The 23,134-nt window shown below is 49.5% G+C and overlaps 2 protein-coding genes across 2 annotated transcripts; one reads left to right on the forward strand and one right to left on the reverse strand.

The window, feature by feature from the left end:
* Positions 1-1,997: 1,997 nt before the first annotated feature.
* Positions 1,998-3,015, reverse strand: LOC150049502 (alpha-defensin 23-like). The gene is made up of 2 exons (XM_090353827.1): positions 2,736-3,015; positions 1,998-2,217 (listed from the first exon to the last, which is right to left on the reverse strand). The coding sequence occupies exons 1-2, from the start codon at positions 2,902-2,904 to the stop codon at positions 2,105-2,107; spliced, it is 282 nt and encodes a 93-aa protein (XP_090209953.1). The 5' UTR covers positions 2,905-3,015; the 3' UTR covers positions 1,998-2,104.
* Positions 3,016-11,616: 8,601 nt separating this feature from the next.
* On the forward strand, positions 11,617-14,769 carry LOC150049503 (neutrophil defensin 3-like). Its single transcript, XM_090353828.1, has 3 exons — positions 11,617-11,678; positions 12,841-13,052; positions 14,562-14,769. The coding sequence occupies exons 2-3, from the start codon at positions 12,875-12,877 to the stop codon at positions 14,669-14,671; spliced, it is 288 nt and encodes a 95-aa protein (XP_090209954.1). The 5' UTR covers positions 11,617-11,678; positions 12,841-12,874; the 3' UTR covers positions 14,672-14,769.
* The last annotated feature ends 8,365 nt before the right edge of the window (positions 14,770-23,134 follow it).

Genomic DNA, 23,134 nt, shown 5'->3' on the forward strand with positions numbered 1-23,134 from the left:
GTCTCTTCCTGGAATTATTCACGGTTTGAGCATAGGTTTGGCATCTGCTGGAGGTGAACTGACATTTTCTGGGTGGTAAGTTCACGTGCATTCCACAGCCTCTTCCTTCGTGAGTCCTGGGAACATGACTGTTTTACATACTCTAAAAATAAAGTCAAATCCACTATGTCACCACTCATACCCCGATGCACTATGAAAACTGAGTGTAGGAAATCCTGACCGCCCCCACGCCGGCCTATAGCACAGCCCAGCTCTGGGAAGGATCTGACTATCCAGCCACCAGTATGCAGGGAGTTGTAGGGGCAACATGTCTTCAGGGATGGGACCCTCTTGGGGTTCAGCAGCCCTGTGGAGCATCTGGGTGTAAATGTCTGGGAAGAGGGAAGAGAGACCAAGGCCTTGCGTGTCCCCATGTGAGACAGCTGTGAAATCACAGGACAGAGAGGACAGGAGGAGAAAGTCCAGGTTCCCACAGAAAGAGCTATGCATTGCTTATCCTTTAAGAAAGACATTGACACAGGTGGATACAAGGAGGCAGAAATAAACACCAGACAGTGTCTTTGCTTGCTTCCAGGTCGTTTTAGTGTTTTTTTTTGCCCATCCCCTCGCTCCCTGATGCCACTCTGTGTCTACTGGCTGCCAGCCAGCACGGTCCAGGCTTTATCAGCTTTTATATACTACATTAGATAATATGAAAACAGTCCTTTGATCAGCATATCTGAAATAAATCAGCCCAAAAGACCTCAAAACTTAGCACACTGGTCTGGGAGCGTGGCCTAGTGGTAGAGTGCTTGCCTAGCATGCACAAAGACCTGAGTTGGATTCCTTGGTACCACATACATAGAAAAAGCCAGAAGTGGTGGCTCAAGTGGTAGAGCTCTAGCATTAAGAAAGCCAAGGCAGTGCTCAGGCCCTGAATTCAAGCCCCAGGACTGGCAAAAATAAAAACAAAACAAACAAAAAACCTTAGCAGACAGGGGATTTATTTATTTTTATTTTTTCTTTTGGGGGTGGGGAGTCATGGGTCTTGAACTCAGCTAGGGCGCTGTCCCTGACCTCTTCAGCTCAAAGAAACCACCCTACCCCTTGTGCCAAGCCCCACTTCCATTGTCTAGAGGTAAATTGGAGATAAGAGTCTCAGGTCCTTTTGTGTCCGGGCTGGCTTTGAACTTTGATCCTCAGATCTCAGCCTCCAGAGTAGCTAGGATTATAGGTGTGAGCCACCGCTCCTGGCCAGACAGGGAATTTATAAAGCAAATCCCCATAGAGCGCTTGTGTCTTCTGTGACGAAGTTTTACGGAAACAGGGTGGAAGTGGGAATTAGCTGCCTTCTCAGGAGTGACGTTTCACTGGTCAGAATGCACGACTGCACCCGCTGGGCAGGACTGTCAGGGACACAGCACCCTGTGAGGACACAGCGCTGGCTGAACAAAGGACGGCAGGAAGGAAGGACGCAGGGGAGATGGCATTACGGGGCCACCGACACTCACGCCACTGGCCACGGCCACAGCGGGGCATGCCTGCTCCTGAGTGCTCTGGCCATGGGCAGGCTTTGGGAGAAGCTGGGTCTACACGGAGACAGAGGTAAGAGGCCGGCAGAGGGAGCGCCACCGTAACCCAGCTTCCTTTCCACTTTGTGAGTTCACCTTTCCTGATTCCACTCACTGGAGCCAGGATTCTGTGGAATGAAGGGGAGAAGAGGGGGAGATTGCAGCCAAGAATTCAGTGCAGATCCCACAACATGAAGAAGAGCGAGGGAGGGGCGGGGAAAGGATGGAGTAAAAAGTTGAAAGAGGGGATTTTGATCAAGATGTAGTCCCAAACTGCTTTATTAAATGGCAACTCCTTTGCTGAACCATTTAAAGATAATAATAATAATAATAAATAATAATAATAATAATAAAGGACTTTCATTTAAGATTCTGGTGCTGATGTCCCAGAGAGTCCTGGCAGAGCCATATAGGTCATTTTAAAGATGCAAACACAGATCACTTGCTTCAAGGAATTTATTTGCTATACATAAAGACAGTGGGGGTCAAGGACAGGGTGAGGGCAGCTCCGCCTGGCCTCAGCGTCTGTGGGGTGCTCGGCCTTCTCTGGGTGCTCAGCGGCAGCAGAACACGAAGTTCTTATGGCCCTGCCTGCAGATCCCAAACATCTGCCTCCGAGAGCTGCAGGCACGCTGGCGGCAGCGGCAGTTGAGCACCTTCCTCATGCCTGCAGACAGAGACACACTCCTGTCTCCCTGCCCAAGGGGGGGGCGGAGGGCGGCCCGGGGGAGGCACAGGACACACCAGGTGGGTTTGTGCTGGGGAAGCCAGCAGCATGATCAACTCCAGTCAGTGGAGCCAATATGCAAGGCCAGTGCTCAGGCCCAGGGCCCTGGAGACCCCCCACCCCCCACCCTCCACCTCCATGCACCTGCCCTGCTCGCACCCAGAACCTTCCCGCACCAGGCCCGAAGGCCTGGCAGCTTTTCTGTCAGCCCACACAGGGTGTTCTCCCTACTAATATGTCAGCCCATTTTGCTGTATAAACACCCAGGTTCTCTCTATTCTGGTGACTTTCAAAGATGTATTCTGAAATCTATAGAGAACGGGTCTCAGGTGTGTGGTTCTCACCACCACTTCCACAAACGAGAGTAGCAAAGCCCAGAGAGTCAGCTAGGTGAGCCCTGTGGCTCTGGACCTGGCCCCTCCTCTCTAGCCCCCGCCACGCTGGCTGTCTTCTCTCACCTGACTTCTGGACAGGAAAGCCCTTAGTTCCAGTAAGGGACACAGCTATGGTTTCCTCTTCCCTGGACTGCTCCAGAAAAGACTCCTCCTCCACTTCCTCAGAGAGGGTCTCTGCCTGGGCCTGCAGGGCCAGCAGGAGAAGGGCAGTGAGAAGGACCAGTGTCCTCATGGCTGGCACAGCAGGAGCTGAGTGTGAGGGAGAGCAGCTGGATGTTTTTATAGGTCAGCTCAGAGCTGGGGCCTGCATTTGATGGGGAGCCATGGGGTGCAGTCCTCAAGGTCCCCTGATGTTCCTCTGCTTGCACTGCAGCCACCAAGGACTGCTCTGTGGGTGCTGGGCCTGTCCTCTGTTCAAGCTGATAATGGGGAAGATAAAGTTATCACAGTCTCCCTTTTTCTTCTACCAAAAGAAACAATGTTTTGTTCACTAAGCTCAGAGAACAAAGACTTTGATTTTGCTGAACATGGAGCCTGCTGCTAGCTGGACCTCTGGGCCCTGGGAGGGAAAACTGAGACATGAAGAACAAATGACATTACGTAACTGTGCTTATACATTATGTGTCATACAAAGCATTATATTATTAATGTAAATGTGTGTGCATGTGTCTATAGCATAATGAAACAAGGACATGCTGTTTATAAAAGTATGAAAGTAATGAGGAGAGTGGAGGGATGATAATGTTGGAGGGTGCATTGTGTAGGTACAGAAACATCACAGTGCATGTTAACTCCAAGCGGAGAAAGATTACCGCATCAGCTATTAGACTCATGCTCAGGGACTGAAATTTGAAGTGTGGAGACCATTTCCTGCAAGGCAGGACCTTGCTGCAGGACCCATCCCTGCACTGGACCGAGGGGCCGTGCACCCTGTGCTTCAACCGTGTTCCCAACTACAGCTGGCTCTTCACCATGGCAGACCAGAATACACAGCGCCCTATCCCATTTGCAATCAGCCTGTGCTATTCCAAGGTTTGTACATCTTGTCTCATGACTGCTTACATATCGACGGTCTTAAAGTGTTAGAACATGTTCTTCTAAACTTTGTACTAACTAGTAATGCAGCTATGATATCACTTATGTGCATATATATAAATCTATATAAGTAGTAAATAGCCCAGGCTGAGTACTCGCCGGGCAGGTTAAACACATTCCTGTATAATTGCTGCGTTAGTGAACATGTCTTCTGTTTTAGATCCTACTGCCTCCCTCTCTTCACAGACTGGAAGTCAGTGGTGTGTACAGAAGCAAGTACAGTTAACTGCTCCTGTGCCTTTCCAATGTCTCTCAGAAGGCCTGGTGTTCCCAACACCCCACTGTCATTTCTCCCTCCTGGGTTCCACTCAAAATGCTGGACTTTCAAGAGCTTCCGGCAGAAGAGTTGACAGTGTTCTGACATCCAAACATAACCCAAGGATGGGTTATAATGGAAAAAGTTGTGTCTTGCAATCATATATTTCCTCCTTGATTTTCTCTTGATCATAAACGTCTTTGGCCCTGCAGCAGCTGCTTTTACCCTGGAAGAAACAATCACTCCATGTGTAAGAATACACAGAAGACACACCATTCTTTGGGTCTTGAGACAAGCATTTGTTCATAAGTCAGAGCCCTGCTTGCCTACATCTGGATTTGTTGTGTCTTGATATACATACATAAATATATATATATATATATATATATATATATATATATATATATATATTCTCCTGATTCCTTTGTGTGGTAGTTTTCCTGCTTTTCATAGCTGAGATCAAGTTGCTATGAATGTCACAAAATTTTTCTTTTTCCCAATCTAATAGTAATAGTTTGGAACCTGAGTATAATGGTGGTTTTCATTTCCCTCATGAATTAAAGGCAAAAGTCTCCATCTCCAAGTAACATTTTTTTTTTGCAGGTCTTGGGCTTGAACTCAGGGCCTGAGTACTGTCCTTGGACTTTCTCAAGGCTGGAGCTCTACCACTTGAGCTTCAGCACCACTTCTGGCTTTTTTTTTCTATGTATGTGGTGCTGAGGAATCGAACCCGGGTCTTCGTGCATGGTAGGCAAGCACTCTACCACTAGGCCAAACTCCCAGCCCCTCCAAGTAACATTTTTACTTGGATTTCTTCAAATGCTTTTTTGGGGGAGCCCATTTTATTGACTCATAACATGTGCAAACAAATGCAGAAAATCATCACTTAGTAATACACAATTCTTTCTGAAGTTCATCAATGCTTTTAAAATACGTGATTTTATTGTTATCATTAAGGAGTTGTACACAGGGGCTATAATTCCTCAGGTCAGGTAATGAGTACAGTTCTTCTCAGACAATGTAACCCCTTCCATCACTTTCCCCCAGTTTCCCCTCTTGTCCCTCCCCACGAGTTCCGAAGCTCATTTATTACGCAGCATCCACCGACGACCACGACTGCATTTGCTTACCTGTCCTCTATTTCTGTGCTCCCTTTGGTCCTCCCTAAAAAGACGATACCAAAATCCAACATCACTACCACCACCACCAACAGCCAAAGCCATGTTTCCCTGTGTCTTTATTTTTTGATGTGCAAAATGATTGATATACTTTTAAAATCTCCTTAATGATTTCGGATTCCTCTAGCATCCCCACTTAAATCTGAAAACCTGGTCTTGTGTGTGCTAGTGATTCTGACTTTCTTACCCACGAGCACCCCTTCAGAGCAGGCGCTCCCTCCCCAGGGAAGCTTCTCAGGATCCTTGTGGGGATGATCGAGGCATGGGACATGCAGACAGCAGCACATCGATATAAGACACCGGGCTGCGGAAGGAGCTGCTTTGCAGAGAGACATCCACTAGACTCAGGGAACAAAGTAGCTTTTGATGATTGATTGCTGCTTCTCTTTTAACCTCGATGCCAATCTCCCTGAAGGCAGAAGCAACTATGCAGGCATTGTGATGGGACTGCAGACGTGCATCTCCAGGCATCTACTACCTCTGATGCTGCACACTGGTGTGTGTGTCCAGAAGGCCGGGTTCTCGGCTCAGGTATACCAGACTCCACTGCCTTTTAGGCACACTGACTTGTGTCACAGATTTCAGGAGTTGTTTCTCCTGGCTCCTGAAGTTAGAGCCAAGCATGGGCCCACGTTCCTGCTCCTGTTTTCCACCATAGGCCAGTGTATGGCCAAGGCAAGAGAACTTCTAGCCCTCACTTCCTGGAATAATGAGGTATTGTTATTCAGCACTCATTATACAAGTGAGTGATAACTGGTAAGTTCTTCACTTTATGTAGCATGCATGTGACAGGCAGGTCCCAGTGGCTTCCCATTAAGTCCCAAAAGAGGAAGTTTGCAAAGGCCTATGCTAAGAAGAGACCAGAAGCCAGGAGCCAGTGTCATCCTAGCTACTCAGGGGGCCAAAATGTGAGCATTATAGTTCAAAGCTAGCCAGGGCACAAAAGTCCATGAGACTTCTATCCAACTAACCATGAGAAAACCGGAAGTGGTGCTGTGGATTGAGGGGTAGAGTGCTAGCCTTGAGCTGAAGAGCTCAGGGACGGTGTCCAGGCCCAGAGTTCAAGCTCCACGACCGACAAAAATAAAAATAAAAATAAAAAATAAAAGAGAGACCAGGAAATCGGTACATTTAAGGTGAGCAGTGCACTAATGTCTTTTGCACCATTTGCAAATATCAGGTTCTGGGCTTGGATGTAATAATCCTGACAAGGGATAGAACTTAGGACCCTACTTTTTAGAACAAGTAAGCAAGACTATAGGGCTGTGGTTAAGCATAAAGGATTTGGTCACAGTAGAGTTGCTTAACATTTAATGACTTTGAGTAAGACAATTAGTCTCTCAAGTTCCTTCTGGAAACCACAAAAAGTAGTTAAGAGTGCTCTTTCCTGAGGTTATTGTCAAAGAAATTCAATTCATGATCCATTAGGAAAAAAAAGTTGTTAAATATGTCACGAAGTACTAATGCTCTGAATTTATAAAGAGTTCTTGCAAATCAATAAAAAAATCAACAGGCTAAAAGACAACTGGGAAAAATATCATTCATAAAAAATGAAGTAAGAAATGCTATTTAGGAATGGAGGCCTTTGCTTTTAACAAAACAAAAATGCAAACCAAATTACACTGGATTATTGATCTCTGCCTATCAGGCTGGAAAAGATGAAGGAAATTTCCTTACCTTCAGAACACACAGAAAAAAAGGAAAATAAGAGAGCTTAACTACAAGTGGCTTCAGAAAATGAAGAAATGTTTTGTCAAGCACCAACAAATCCAGATGTGGGTGAAATGTCCAAACACTTGCCCAACCACCAAAGAACTGTGTGTCCATCTGTTTCTTCATCTTCACTAAGTGAAACTCTTCCATGGCAGCTGATGGGACCCTCTGTCTTCTAAAACCAGTGCCTTTTATTAAAACCGACTCCACCGGGCATAAGGTCAATGAGCATTCTGACATGTTTATGTGTATGTGCATTCACCTACATATGTATACATACATGGAAACATATTCATATATTTGCAGGGAGAGAGAGCATGAGTCGTACTGCATTAGGCCTGATGGATGTCTTTGTGAGTCTGATCTAAATGAAGCCACAGACAGAGCTGGAAGAGGAGGGCTACCTGACCAGTACCCTTCACTTTTCTTTCCACATTCTGTCTCAGGCCTGTGTGGATCCAGGATGGGAGCCATCATGGAGACACGATTTTGCTGACTGGAGTTTTTTCCTTCGGATTCTTGTACTTAGATTCCGGAGTCCTGCTGCGTCACAGAGTGAACATCAGCATGTGCACAAAGGCACATGCTGGATCTGAGGAGACAAAGAGTATCCTGCAAGCAGAGGCTCACGACAGGTCCGCTCACGGTCTCCAGGTGGGGGCTGACCATACCTGGCTGTGGCTTCCGTCCAATGGACCCCAAGGCTGGTGTCCTTAGCTCAGGTCATGTGAGGTCCGACCCGAGGACGAGACCCCCACAGGCCTCCACCCCAAGGTGGTGAAGCCCTGAACCCTGTGTCACTCCACCACTCAGGGTCACAGACTTCCAGTGAGCAGAGACTCCATGTTCAGCTAAACAAAGGCCTGGGTCCCCTGAGCTTAGTGAATAAAGCATTGTTTCTTTTCCCTTTTGTAAAACAAAAAGTAAATAATGGCAGATGGGAGACAGAGAGAGACTGTGATGACTTTATCTTCCCCATTATCAGCTTGAACAGAGGACAGGCCCAGCACCCACAGAGCAGTCCTTGGTGGCTGCAGTGCAAGCAGAGGAACATCAGGGGACCTTGAGGACTGCACCCCATGGCTCCCCATCAAATGCAGGCCCCAGCTCTGAGCTGACCTATAAAAACATCCAGCTGCTCTCCCTCACACTCAGCTCCTGCTGTGCCAGCCATGAGGACACTGGTCCTTCTCACTGCCCTTCTCCTGCTGGCCCTGCAGGCCCAGGCAGAGACCCTCTCTGAGGAAGTGGAGGAGGAGTCTTTTCTGGAGCAGTCCAGGGAAGAGGAAACCATAGCTGTGTCCCTTACTGGAACTAAGGGCTTTCCTGTCCAGAAGTCAGGTGAGAGAAGACAGCCAGCGTGGCGGGGGCTAGAGAGGAGGGGCCTGGTCCAGAGCCACAGGGCTCACCTAGCTGACTCTCTGGGCTTTGCTACTCTCCTTTGTGGAAGTGGTGGTGAGAACCACACACCTGAGACCCGTTCTCTATAGATTTCAGAATACATCTTTGAAAGTCACCAGAATAGAGAGAACCTGGGGGTTTATACAGCAAAATGGGCTGACATATTAGTAGGGAGAACACCCTGTGTGGGCTGACAGAAAAGCTGCCGGGCCCTCCGGCCTGGTGCGGGAAGGTTCTGGGTGCGAGCAGGGCAGGTGCATGGAGGCGGGGTGGGGGTCTCCAGGGCCCTGGGCCTGAGCACTGGCCTTCATGCTGCTGGCTCCCCCAGCACAACCCCCCCTGGTGTGTTCTGTGCCTCCTCCATGCCGCCCTTCCCCCCCCCACGCCCCTCTTCCCCCCTCCCTGCACCTCCTCTGTGTCTGCTCCGTGTCTGCAGGCGTGAGGAAGGTGTGAACACGCCGGTGTAAGGTGTGATTTTGGGAAACAAGTGTCTAGGATCTGCACCAACAATAAAAGCATTTCACAAGACTGGTGCGGTGGCTCGGGAGGCTGAGATCTGAGGATCCAGGGTCAAAGCCATCCAGGGTTCAAAAGGACCTGAGACTCTTATCTCCAATTAACCTCTAGAAAACAGGAGGTGGGGCCTGACTCAAGCGTAGGGTGGTAGCCTTGAGCTGAAGAGCTCAGGGACAGTGCCCAGGCCCAGTTCAAGCCCCGTGACCCACCAAAGAAAAAAAAAGCACTTCCTATTCTGCTGCCTCTGAGCCCCAGAGCGGAGGCCAAGCACCCCACGTACTCTGAGACCTGGTGAGCGCTGCCCTTACCCTGTCCTGAAGCCCATTGTCCTTTTCTATAATAAATAAAATTGTTGACCAAGTGATCTGGGCTTGTGATTGTTTGAGTTTGCTGTTTTTCTATCAAGTCTTTTGCAGATTAAAGTAGCTGGTTGTTTTATTAACATCTTGAAGGCAAAATTTTGGCTCCAGGCCACAGAGTTTAGATTTAAAGGGTTGTTGGTAATGCTGCTGAGAGCTCACTGTGAGCTTCTCATGTTCATTGAGCCATCATCCACACTGCACCCGCACTCAGACCTTTGCCCAGGGAAAAATGAAAGGAGTCCTTACTAGATTCCTGAGCAAGGTCATTCCCCTGGCTTCTCAGGGGAGCTGTCATCTGTCCCCAAACAGGGAGGAGGATGCACACCTCAGCTCTGCCCCTGCCCTCAGGACACGGTCCCCGCAGGGAGACTGCATCTGTCCCCAGCAGCCAAGCTGTTCTCTCAACCCCGAGAACCACGTGCACACTGGAATCCAGCCATTTTGTCTTTGCTTGTACAAGACAAGCATTGCAACCCAGAGGGGAAATCGTGCTTCACACAGGAAATGCAGGCACACTCAAGTGCACGTTTCAACCTCGCTCCACTGAGTAGCTCTCCAGCTGCTGCGGATGTGTCCGTGGCAATGAAATCTAGGTTGGAAGGAGCATCTGAGATCAATGAAGTGCTTACCTCTCTGCACACATCCTGGAGTAGGCAGTGGTGGCCCATGGGACTGGAGCTACCACACCAAATCATCACACACCACAGGTGTGAAGGGCTGGGGCGAGGGCAGAGGCTTCTCACGAGTACACACTTGGGGGAAGTGACAGGTTGCCCCGGCTAATGTCTACTTGCCTGGCCTTTCCTCTTCCTTGAGCTTGCTTTCTTTTGTCCAAGAGATTACACTCATGCCTTCCCCCTGTGATTCTGCAGAGCCAGGCTGGACACGACTCCCTGTAGCCTGTTTCCCCTCCCTTAGAGCCCCAAAACTCCTTAGGGGCTCCTCTTCACGCTCTCCAAAACCATCACAGGAAGTGCCCAGTCCAGAAACAGCCTAAGCCCCCTCTTGTTTCTGTAGGCAGGGGCCTTTCCCCGTGGGATTCCACAGCACACCTGGAAGTAGAGCAGGTGAGGTCGCTCTGGCTCTGCCCCCAGGGGTCTGGACGATGGCAGAAAGTCCCAAGCAATCCTAGGGCCCCAAGCAATCCTGGGGCCATGAGGAGAATGACAGCGAGCACAGAAATGGAGACTGCCCAGCCATCTGGACGAAGGCAGTGTCGTGGATGTCCCCAGACATGGAACAATGGCTGTGAGCCTAGCCGCTCCAAGACCTCTGTAGTTGCTCTTTCTTACCTCTCCAGGTTTGGGTCATTCACACTCGGGTGCGGGCCTCAGGTCCCCCCTGAGGTTCCTGAGAAATCCAGGCCCTCCGAGGAGATGATTAATCTCTCCAAATGCAATTAGTCAAGGACATAGCTCTTATTTTGTGGGAAATTAGTGGCCTAACTTCGACAAGGACCCATTGCCAAATACACGTGGCACAATTATGTTGACCAACCTCCCTACCCATCCTCAGCGGCTTCCAACCATCTCACCCCAGTGCTTAACAAACCTCCTGCCTTAGTTTCCAGAGAGCCTATCCCAGCCTCTCGTCCTGTCGCAGTCTTCACTCCCATTGCAATACTCTCATCCATTCTTCCTTCCCACTTTGGAACATTTCAATGCAAATCTTCTTGTAAAATGTGACTTGACTTGTTTTTCAAATGGCCCGATACTAACTTACGGTGCAAATTTACGATGTGCGATGTGATGTTCGGATGCACGTGGATGTTATTCAGCTAAGCGGAATCATCCATCTGTCACGTCCACTACCAGCTCTGTGTGGTGAAACATTCAGGATCAAATCTTCTTGCTCCTTTGAAATGCATTTTGCTATTATCGAGTGCTGTCCTGCAGTTGTGTAACAGAACTCTAGAACTCACTGCTCCCCTCTAAGTAGAACGTTACACACACTGGCCAATCCCTCTTCTTCATTGCCCTAGACGCCAGTTAGTGTCCAGTTACAATGATTCTACTCTTGAATTATGAGGAGATTGGGGTGTGTGGTTTTCATACAGGAAGGAGGGCATGCAAAAGTCTGTGCATTCTAGTCACCTAACAGGGTGGAAGCTGTGATGAATAAGGCTAGAATTCCTGCTGTCTTTCCCTATTCTTGGTCCAGGTAAATCATTCTCCCACTGAGTGAAGAGTAATGGAGAAATAATTCCTGGTGGTTTCTAGACCTGGCCAAGACTCCTGAGCAAGCAAAGGAGCCCTGAGGGGAGCGCTGTGATACCAACGTCAAGCCACATTGCGCAAATGTTCTTGCACCACAGTTCTTGGAGGCGTGCAATAGAAGGTGGCCTCCAGAAACGAAGACATCGCTGGTGTCCTATATATAGGTCAAGTCTTTGTCCACGGAGTGTGCCGCTGGGGTTGCATCCTGAGCCCGGGACACAGAGCGTCTGCCTGCTCATCTCTGTCCTCTCCACCCAGCTCCGGTATCCGTAAGTAACGAGAACCTCCTTTTGAACTTCACACTGTGATTGTGTCATTGAAGCTGCAGCTGCAGCTTTCCGCTAAAAGGGAGGCCACCCTGGAAGAGGTCACACTTGCAGACCTCCTTTGGGAGCTTGTGTGGGTCTCCGGGGGCTTCAAAGAGCAGATGCAGGTATGAAGAGGTTCAAAAAGTTTGCTTAAAACCCAGAATCCTAACTGCTGTGTACTCTTGATATAGCAGTTGATTTGTCTAACATTCTCCTATTTTAGAGAAATAACTTTCCACAATTTTCAACCATGTTAAAAATCTTTCTGACTTTTTTTCCTGTTGGAGTATGCTACTTGTTCATATATATATATTTGAATAATAATCCCTCATCAGAAGAATGCTTTGCAAACATTTTCTTCCCTATCCTAGTTTGCCTGCTTATTTGGTTCCTTCCTTTCCTCTGTTGTGCAGAAGTTTTATAGACTGATCCAATCCATGTTTTGCTTTTGCTTTCTGGTCATTGCTTTAGGTTTTAGGTGCAAGAAATCACTTCCCAGGTCCCATGTTAAGAAACTCTTGATGTTTCTTCTAACAATGTTAGGAATTCAAGTCTTGTCTCAGTCTTTACTACATTTCATTTGAAATCAAGATACAGAAGTAAAATTTCTAGTTGTTTGAGATAGATATGTAAAATTTTTAGTGCAACTCCTTCTTCCATGGAAGTTGAATAATTGAACATTCTGAGCATTATTCCAACTCTTTCTATAACATCCAACAGAGCTTAGTCACCTCTGGCCAGTGACTGTACGCCTGTGGTCTCACACAGCCTCCGCCAGAACCTGAATGGACTCCAGGCCTTCCTCAGGTGCATAAGGGTGATTGCCTGCTCATTTGGACACAGGACTGAGCCCAGACTGCTCCTCCACCCAGCAGAGAGAAACACACCTCTTCCCCTGAGTTGATGTGCATAGTACTAAAATTGTAAACAATAGAGTAGTAATTGGGAACCTTGAGGAAGATGAGCAGATGGCTTGAGCAGTCCCTAAGTGCACGGAGCCATGTCCTGATGGCATCGGGACAGCTAAGGAGCATTTAGGCGACTTGAGGAACCATGGTAAATGAATTCTGGGAGAACCTCCGCATCGTTCTCTCACAGCCAACCCTGTGTCTCTCACACTCAGGTCTTGCTGTCCCATTCCGAGAAGACTCCCAGCCATGAAGACACTGGCTCTCCTTGCCGTCCTTTTCTACCTGGCTGTCCAGGCCCAGAGTGAGCCTGTCCGAGCCCCTTTCAAGGAAGCTGTAGCCCAGGAACAAGTGGAGGAAGGGGACCAAGTCCCAGCCATCTCCATCTCCATGTTTGAGGATGAAAGTTCTGCACTACAAGATTCAGGTGAGTGAGGTCAACAAGACCTGGAGGCACAGGGCTGAGAAGGAAGCTGGAGGCTCCCTGTGGAATGAGTCCGCAGCAATTCCTCAGCAGCCACGGTCACTTCCTGTCCCTTCCTCTTCATAGCGAATCGTGAGACCCAAGTAACTCCAAGGGAGTCCTTTCTGCAAGGCTTGACTCCAACACAGGTTTGTCAAGATCGCTATGTTTGGACTGGGAGTCTGGCCTGGTAGTAGAGTGCTTGCCGAGCATGCACGCAGACCTGGGGTCGATTCCTCTGCACCACACACATAGAAAAAAGTCAGAAGTGTGCTGTGGCTCAAGTGGTAGAGCTCTAGCCTTGAGAAAGCCCAAGGACAGTGCTCAGGCCCTGAGCTCAAGCCCAGGACTGGCAAAAAAAAAAAAAAGATTACTATGTTCAACATGAACACCACTTCGCACCTCTGGGTGGAGAAGGACTCTCAGACAAACTGTCTCATCCCAGTCACCAGGAGAACATTGAATTTCGTGCTGGCAGTGGAGTTTGAATTCAGACCCTTGGGTTTGCTGGGCAGGAGCTCTGTCTCTTGCACCACATCCATGGCTTCTTTTTGTTTTAGTTACACTTCACATACTCATGTTTTTGGCTGAGCCTGGCTTTGGAACACGATCCTCATTCCTATGGCCTCTATCCAGCTATCTCTTCAGCTTGTTAATGGAGATAGGTGTCTTGCTGGTTATTTTACCCAGCGTGGTCTCAAACCACTATTTTCTGGCTCTCGGCTTCCTGAAGTACAGAGGAGGCTGGCCTGGGTCTCTCTCCACACCTTGGTGGGGAGGATTGTGTCTCAAATGGTGGCGTGTGGGGTGTGTAGACGTGGAAGTGAAGGCAGCTGGGCATTGGTGCTCACAGCTATAATCCTAGCTCCTCAGAGATCTGAGGATCATGGTTTAAAGCCAGCTAGGGTACAAAAGTCTATGAGACTCTTATTTCCAATTATCTAAGAAATAAGTGGAGGTATATCTCAAACAGTAGATGACTAGCCTTAATTGAAAAAGCCAGGTAAGAAAACTAGGCCCTGAGTTCACATCCTAGCAACACACCGGGGGAAAAAAAGTGAAAATAAATGAGAAACAGTTTGAATGTGTGTCACTCACTCTTTTTTCCTTTTTTGTAATTGCCAATATTGGGGTTTGAACTCAGGATGTGAGCACTGCCCCTGAGCTTTCTCAAGGCTAGAGCTCTACCACTTGAGCCACAGTACCACTTTTGGCTTTTTTCTATGTATGTGGTACTGAGGAATCAAACCTGGGTCTTCATGCATGCTAGGCAAGCACTCTACCACTAGGCCAGACTCCAGGCCCAGCATGTCACTCATTCTCATGCGTTTACTCCTATTGCTGTGGGCATTGGTGCTGTTCTCTGTGAGGAATGGACACAGGAAGACCCCCTGCCCAGCAGGCCTTCTCAGGACTCCTGCCACCTACTGTGGGCACTGGTTTAGGTGCCTAACGCTTTCTCTCTGCCCAAAGGAGTCAAGGCTGGACGGAACTGTTACTGCCGAAGAGGCCCCTGCCAGGGTGGGGAGCGCACGCTGGGCACCTGCATTTACCGCAACATCGTCTTCAGATTCTGCTGCTGAGCCTCCTGAGTTTATCCTAACTCCCTCTGCGACGCGCCGTCTCCCTGCCCTGTTCCCTTCCTTTCCCCAACCTAAATAAAGCCACTGCAGAAAAGGCAGTGTACGTGCTCTTTCATACCTGGAACTCCTCTCCACCACAGCTCTGAAGGAGCGAAGCGCCAGAATCACCATGAAACTGCTGCAGGCACACGCTGGCTGCCAAGCTGACCTATGCAAGGCAGGACAGCCTTTCCCACACAGGGGCGAGGAAGCAGAATGACTTGGGGGTGCTCCACATCCTGCTCTGAACTCTGCCCTCATTTACACACGAGGGTCTCCGGCTGTTGCCTTTGCAATGTAAATCGTCATCAACCTCAATTCAAACCATTACAAAGCTGTCACTTCCCTTAGGAAATCACACCCCCTTAGACAAATCTTGGGAGCAAAACTGAAAAGCAGAGATGACATGCGGCCTGCAGAGGCATATCTAGGTCAAATTAGGAAATGAGCAAAGATGTAAAAAGAAGAGAGGCTTGGAGTCCCATCTTCCCACCTCTTCTGAAGTTGGCTTTGCTGTGGAGTCCCTTTTCAGAGACAAAAATCTAATATGCACAACTCCCCAACTCCACTCTGGCCTGCTTTAGCTGTTGAGAGTCTGACTGTGCTGTGACACACAGCTGCAAATGTGCACCAGGGAGACACGGAGAAACAGACAGCAAGGTTCCAGTGACCCGGTGTCCCATCCGTGCTGTCCTGTGCTGCGGTTCTCAGAAGGCCAAATGCTTGGTCAGGGAAAGGCAGGCCTCATTCCCAGGCTCAGCACAAACCTCAGTCCTCAGAGCCTGGCCTGATGTGGAGAGACACAGTTCCGGTCCTGTCTACATCCGGAGTTCCGCGTGGAAATGTGTGGCTTTGGCACTGCAAAATCGCCAAGCATTTTATTCTTAAGATAAATACAATGATTGGTAAGTTCAGGTTTTATCTCCCATTGTGGAAGGACTAGGCAGGTTTTAGATCTCTCCTATTCTTCCCTCTCTTGTCTCTACCGTCAAGCTGTGTAAGTCACTTTTTACACAAAACACAATCAATATGATGTCTACATTTTCTCCCCTTCCGCCTCCATTCTGTTTCCACACCTAACCCGCAACCCACCACACATGCTGTCACTTCTGGGTATTTGTGGAGAGGACTCTCAGTGTTTTCAGGGAAATTTGAAGCTGAATTTCTTTTACAATTCCACCAAAAAATTAAATCACTTTGTCAATTTTCACAAACAGAAAAGCTCAGTCGAGAATAGATGCCCTACCAAATTCTACAAACACCTAGACTACATTGTTTTGGAATATTGTTGAAGCAGATGGTCAGCAGGAGAAGACAGCGGTATTCTTATCATCAGAGGCAGCTTCAAAGGAGCACAGACAGCGGCAGGAAACAAACAGGACAGGGACGTGGAGTGGGGGCAGGAGCTCAGGAGAACATGAGGGGATCTGAGGGCCTGGCTCTCTCTTCCTCCCCATGAAAGGTGCCGCACCAGAGCCAGGCCAGCAGGCCGGGCTGAGCTGCTCCCCTCAGACCTATAAATGCAGCTCTCCTCCTCCCTCCTCAGCTCCTGCTGTCCTGCACCAGTATCTCCCCACCATGAGGACACTGGCTCTGCTCGCTGCCCTTCTCCTGCTGGGCACCCAGGCCCTCAGTGAAGGGCCGCCAGAACCAGCTGAGGACACCCAAAACCAGATGCAGCCAGAGGAAGCAAAGGAGGAAATGGCTGTCACCTTTTGGGGGGATGGAAGCTCTGCTCTGCAACGTGCAGGTGAGAGGTGTCGCCAGCCTGGAGGGGCTCAGAGCCTGGGGAGCCAGGATGTGGGGCAGACGCCAGAATGGTCGGAAAGTCTGCATGCCTTGCATGGCTATGTTCACTCTCTCATCCACAAATGGGAAATTCAAAAGTAAATTCACCTGGACAATTTTATTCCCTCTGAAGGCTCCAGGCTAAGGAATGTCTCCATTCTGGTACATTCTGGTGTGGAAAACAGACTATTCCTTCCTGGTCCAAGACCCACAGAGCACATTTCTTTTCCTTTTCATATATGTTTTCTTGTAATTAATGGAAGGGTTACATTATAATCAGCGGATAGATGGGGCATTCCTTCACAAATGTTGGTAGCCTTTCTCATGTCTTGGTCCCCATTTCCCTCCTCAACTCCTGCCCCTCATCTTGTTTCCCCCTTTCCGTATCTTATTTCAGATAACCAAATAAGCATATATGCAGTATATCAAATAACAAGGTGAAATACTGTAATAATATGAGATAACCAAGGGACCCACAGAGCACATTTCTAGAGAGGAAAGTTACTTGGGCTACCGGGGAAGATGGTCAGGGCAGGTTTGCTCTCACACCAAGGATGGGCAGGGCACAGAGAGTCAAGGCAGCTGAGAACCTCTTTCCATGAGCCACTCATGCAGTGTGGACACGTGGCTGTGGACAGAGGCTGGTTGTGGTCCTGGTGGTTGTAACACAGCCCCCAAGACTACAAGCACCGAGCCTTGCAGGCACTCCTCTCACGTGTCGGTCCCTGTGCTTGATTGTTGGGTGCCTTTCATGTCTCCAGGTATAGCCGGGCGCAGTCAGTGTCGCTGCACAACTGGCAACTGCAACAAAATCACTGAAACGGAAATGGGGCACTGTGGAATACCACCTATAAGATTCAAACTCTGCTGCCGCAAATTCGGAAGATCAGAAGCGTGAAGGCATCACCATTTACTTCAGGGCTGGAAGAGAACATCTGTACCCCTGTCTCCTGCTCTCCCATTTTCTTCTCTAACTATCTCCAATAAACTCCCAGCAGCAAGATCTCTCTGCTGTGTCTCTTGGCTGTGTGGGGTGTTCAGGGAGACCTGGGAGACACACTCCTGCTCCACGACTGGAGAGTCTAGGGTAACCTGGACTCTACACAGGAAGGGGTACAGAAGCTGTAAGGTGGTGCAGACTGCTGAGTCTCTGGAACCCAAACAATCTCATGGGTTAGAGAATGGGCAGGATGAGTGTGTGGAGATGGGCTGGCAGGGGGGGGGCGGACCCCCCAGCTGCCCTAGGGACCACATGCCCCGCTCCAGGTCAGCCCTGCCAACTTCCTCCCCCAGCCTCACTTCCTGCAGCCTGCGCAGGGCACACGCATGCCACACTCTGGTCTCTGGAGGCCCACCTGGCACCTTGATGGGGGAAGAAGTGACTTCCCTTCTGGAACCTCTCCCCCTTCCCCAAATGCCCAGAGACCTTGAGCTCTTGTCAGGCAGGCCCTGCAGTGCCATGAGAACGTGCAGAGGAAGATGGCCAGCTCGAGGCCCTCCCTGCCCATTCTGGGTGCCTGTGGGGTACCTCCAGGGGAGGAGTCCATGGCCATCAGGGTAAAGAACATGTCAGATCACCTCATGAGGGCTCTTCCTGGGTGGCCTCTGTCACTAGAGTGACAGGAAGATGGCAGGTGCAGAGTGCACCAGGAGAGATTAGGCCCCATGCTTCTCCTCTGCCCAGGCCACACACTGCACTCACCCTGACCCCATGGGGAAGCACCCAGGATCCTTCAGGACCACAGTGTCCCCTGCTGGCCCGGGATGGCCACTGTGATGCCAGCTAGCAGGAGCAGGTCCCACGTGACAGGGACTGCAGTGGGGACCCTCGATCAGCATGGCAGGGCTTAGGCAGCTTCACTGTGGACACACCGCGAAGCTCGTGGCAATACAGCCAGCACCTTTGGCAGGACAGGCTTCATTTCAGTGGCACTGCCAGGTACTTGGCTAGGGCTGGGCGGGCACAGGGGCAAGGATGGAGAACCACAGGGACAGGGAGCAGTGCGAATGCCTGGGGTCTTCAGAGGCCCTGGGAGCCCTGAAGGCTGAGGAAGAGCCCTGTGTGGCAGCTCTGTTCTCACTCATCAGCTGAAGACTAATGCGAGGGTCCTGACCATTCAGGAGAGAGGGGCTCCCGGTCAGTGCTGGCGTATCCGGGCATTGGAGGAGGGCAGGGAAGGGGAGAGGGCACTCTGGGATTCCCCTTTCCTCCTTGCTTTTGCTCATACGGGAGTCTCACTCACAGCTCATGGTGCATCCATTTTTTAGGGCCTATGATCCTTCTTAGAAATCTTGATGAGCCTCCGTCTTCTCCACCTTTACACATCGTCACCAAGGTCATGGAAATTCCTTGTGTGCCAATCTGTTCCTTTCAGAGTGGACAGGAAATCCTCCTGGTTTACGGGGTAACTCCAGAGCAGACCGGTAGGTCAGGTATAGTTGATCCATGGAGTTTTGACCACCATGGGACAGACTGGGGTTTGGAATCCTGTCAGGGGCAGCGTGTCCGTGGGGTGGTGTCATAGTCTCACGCACAGGACGTGTGGGCAGCGGGGTGCACAGTTATAGCCTACGAGGGCCATGGGAAGAGTGAATGTCGAGGAACATTGGATGAGAAACCCATATGTTAGGCACATTAATACCAAATTGTAGTCGACATGAAGGCTGTAAAGGCCACACTGATTGGTTCCCTTGACTCCAGAGTAAGCCATGGGGTCGCGTAATGGCAGGAGGCTTTGACACTGAGTCTCAGGGAGGGCATTTGATGCTCCCCTCCCACAAGCTGTTGGGGCAGCACAGAGCTCAGGCAAGCTCTGGTGACCACAGAGCTCCAACCCCTCTCCCATATTGGTCCCTGTGTTCCCAGGAAGCTTGTGCCTCCAGCTACCCCTACCTCTGCTTTCAATTTACTCTTCGTTGTTTTCAGTGGTTTTCGTTCCACCTGTCACTTTATTGGAAGATGCATCTCAACTACGCATTCTGTCAACTGTATTCCTGAAGGGCCCCTGGGCCCTAGGCACATCTGTGTGTGTGGATTTCCATATCCAGACCAGAGACCATTGTAACCGACACACAGCTGCCTGCCTCCCAGGGAGGAAGATCCATAGAATGGAAGGTGGGCGACTCTTCATGCTACGTTAGTCGATAGGAAGCCCAGAAAATGAGTTTGCATTTTGGTGCGGCTCTTACCCCCTCTCAGTACTTCTGAGGAGGAGGAGCATCGGGATGAAGTCTCTCTGCTCTGCCCTTTATCCCACTCTTTTCCTGCCTCCAAAGCTGCCATCCTGCTCACAGACTTTCCCTCAGGTGACTGTTTACGGTGAGGTCTCATCCCCTCTGTAACCTCAGGATAAGAAGCTATTTGAGGCTTCGTTGCTGCTGCATCTGGGGAATGGAGCGCCACCCCTTCTGTGCAGGAGGACAGGTTGGGGGGACTAGATCAATGTGATGTCCTCTGTGGAACAGGCCGGCCATCTCTGGAGCTGGAACACACCCCATCCACACAGCTTCCTCCTCCATTGCAGATCACAGTGCAGTGCAGGACTCCAGATCCTTCTACCAACTTAACCAAATTAATTCTCCGTGTGAGGCTTCAGGGCATCCCCAGGTCACCCACCCAGCACCCTGGGGCAGGCCCCAGGCCCCACATTCACCTTAGCACACTTGTCTTTGGGTTCCATGAGTGATGTCCACTTGAGAGAACTACACAAGGTCCCTCTGTTTCCAAGATGGAAACACGCTAGCTCTGTGCTTTCGAATGAGAAGCCGGCAGTGAGAGTCCTGTTGATGGAGGAGCCGCTGATTCCTGTGATCTTCCTTCCTCACATACAACATGCTTGCTTTTGAAAAGGGGTTCTAGTGCTGCATCTAGCTGCTGCCCGCTCACTTCCATCCTTCTCCAGGTGGTCCAGGGAGCAGGAAAAAGAGGCAGGGAACTCACACACCTCCACACCTCTCTCCCAACCCTCAAGAGTCGGGAGTGGAAACATCGCAGGTCAACTCAAGTGAACACTAGCTGGAAGGACTCTGTGGGAGACAGGGAGAAGTCGTTGCACACAGCAGTCACTGCTGCAATTGCAACCCTGAAAATCCTGCTAGGCAGCCTCTGGAAGCCCTCCCTACTGGGAAGAAGGGTCCTGTGAAAGACAGACCCGGAGTAGCAGCAACTTTTCCATGGAGGATCTTTACAAAGACAGTTGAAACATTTGTCCATGACAGATAGAGGGAGACATTGCTAGAGACTTTGTCAGACACATGGATAGACAGACACACAGACATACAGAGAGACAGAGAGACAATAATGTCAATTGAGCCAGGCCAGCTGGCACAAGCCTGTAATCCTAGCTACTCAGGAGTCTCAGGTCTGAGGATGGAGGTTCTAATCCATCCTGAGACTCTTCTCTCTAATTAAGCACTAAAATATGGGAAGGGGGCTGTGTCTCCAGGGGTAGGGTGGCATCCTGGAGCTGAAGAGCTCAGAGGCAGAACCCAGATGCAGAGTTTAAGCCACCTCACCCATAAGTAGTAAAATAAAAGAAAGACAATTGAGTTAATAATAGATATTGATAAGATAGATAAGTAGAGACTAAGAGGTACACAGAAAAATGATAGATCATGACAACTAGATAGAGATGATTGAGTCAGGAAAACAAGCAAAGGGATTCATAGATAGAATGATACATCCATCCATCCATCCATCCATACATACATACATACATTGATAACAGAGAGATTGATAGAGAAAGACATTACAGTCAAATACATAGGTAGATAGAGATAAATAGCTGGATAGATAGACAGATGGATAGAGACATTACTGACAGATATACAGATACACAGATGCACAGATACATAGATAGATAGATAGATAGATAGATAGATAGATAGATAGATAGATAGGCAGACTTAGATACATACATATAAACATATATGTATACAAACATACATATGTATTAAATGATAGGGACTTATGCTGGGGGATATAAGCAGTGCTGTTATGTTATGCTCACTGAGCCATATAACTTTACCTAAGTTTCAGGACTATTATTTTATTATATTGTCATAAATGGCTACCTGTGTGCCAGTACCTCCTTGTCATTTTTCAACTTCTTCTTCTTCTCTTCCTCCTTCTTTTTCTTTTGCTTGTTATGTGGTTGTGCAAAGGTGTTGCAATTCCATAAATTAGACAATTAATAAAATGCCTTTGCCAATAGCACGCCTTCCTTTTTCTCTCCTCATGTCGCCCTCCAGTCCCTCAGCTCACATTACACAGTAATTCTCACTGTAAGCACGTTTTGCTCCCCCGTCCACCCTCCATTCCTGAGCCCTCCACCTGACCCTCCATCCCAACAGTCACCTTTCTACTTCCTGGTATTCCAGGAGAGCTCGAGCACATTTCTGCAGCAGCATCTGCTGCTCGTCTTTCACAATTCCACCCAGGAAAATCTAGTCTGTCAATTATCACAAAGAGAGACAAGTCCAGGCCAGGAGGGTTCCCTGCAAATTCTATCATCACTAAGTCCAGACCTAACACCAGAGCTTTTCAACTGTTCTACAATACTAACCACATGGGACCTTCTCAGTTTCTTCACCTGTGCAATGTGTGTAAAACGTATATGTATCTTTTGGAATATTGTGGAAGCAGATGGTCAGCAGGAGGAGACAGCGGTATTCTTATCATCAGAGGCAGCTTCAAAGGAGCACAGACAGCGGCAGGAAACAAACAGGACAGGGACGTGGAGTGGGGGCAGGAGCTCAGGAGAACATGAGGGGATCTGAGGGCCTGGCTCTGTCTTCCTCCCCATGAAAGGTGCCGCACCAGAGCCAGGACAGCGGGCCGGGCTGAGCTGCTCCCCTCAGACCTATAAATGCAGCTCTCCTCCTCCCTCCTCAGCTCCTCCCGTCCTGCACCAGTATCTCCCCACCATGAGGACACTGGCTCTGCTCGCTGCCCTTCTCCTGCTGGGCACCCAGGCCCTCAGTGAAGGGCCGCCAGAACCAGCTGAGGATGCCCAAAACCAGATGCAGCCAGAGGAAGCAAAGGAGGAAATGGCTGTCACCTTTTGGGGGGATGGAAACTCCGCTCTGCAACGTGCAGGTGAGAGGTGTCGCCAGCCTGGAGGGGCTCAGAGCCTAAGGAGCCAGGATGTGGAGCAGACCCCAGAATGGTCAGAAAGTCTGCATGCCTTGCATGGCTATGTTCACTCTCTCATCCACAAATGGGAAATTCAAAAGTAAATTCACCTGGACAACTTTATTCCCTCTGAAGGCTCCAGGCTAAGGAATGTCTAAATTCCGGTACATTCTGGTGTGGGAAACAGATCATTTCTTCCTGGTCCAAGACCCACAGAGCACACTTCTAGAGAGGAAAGTTACTTGGGCTACCGGGGAAGATGGTCAGGGCAGGTTTGCTCTCACACCAAGGATGGGCAGGGCACAGAGAGTCAAGAGGGCTGAGAACCTCTTTCCAGTGAGCCACTCATGCAGTGTGGACACGGGGCTGTAGACAGAGGCTGGTTGTGGTCCTGGTGGTTGTAACACAGCCCACAAGACTACAAGCACCGAGCCTTGCAGGCACTCCTCTCACGTGTCTGTCTCTGTGCTTGATTGTTGGGTGCCTTTCGTGTCTGCAGGTAT

This window comes from Megascapheus bottae, chromosome 20 (assembly GCF_031878675.1).
Source record: "Megascapheus bottae isolate mThoBot1 chromosome 20, mThoBot2.hap1, whole genome shotgun sequence".
NCBI classification, from domain to species: Eukaryota; Metazoa; Chordata; class Mammalia; order Rodentia; family Geomyidae; genus Megascapheus; species Megascapheus bottae.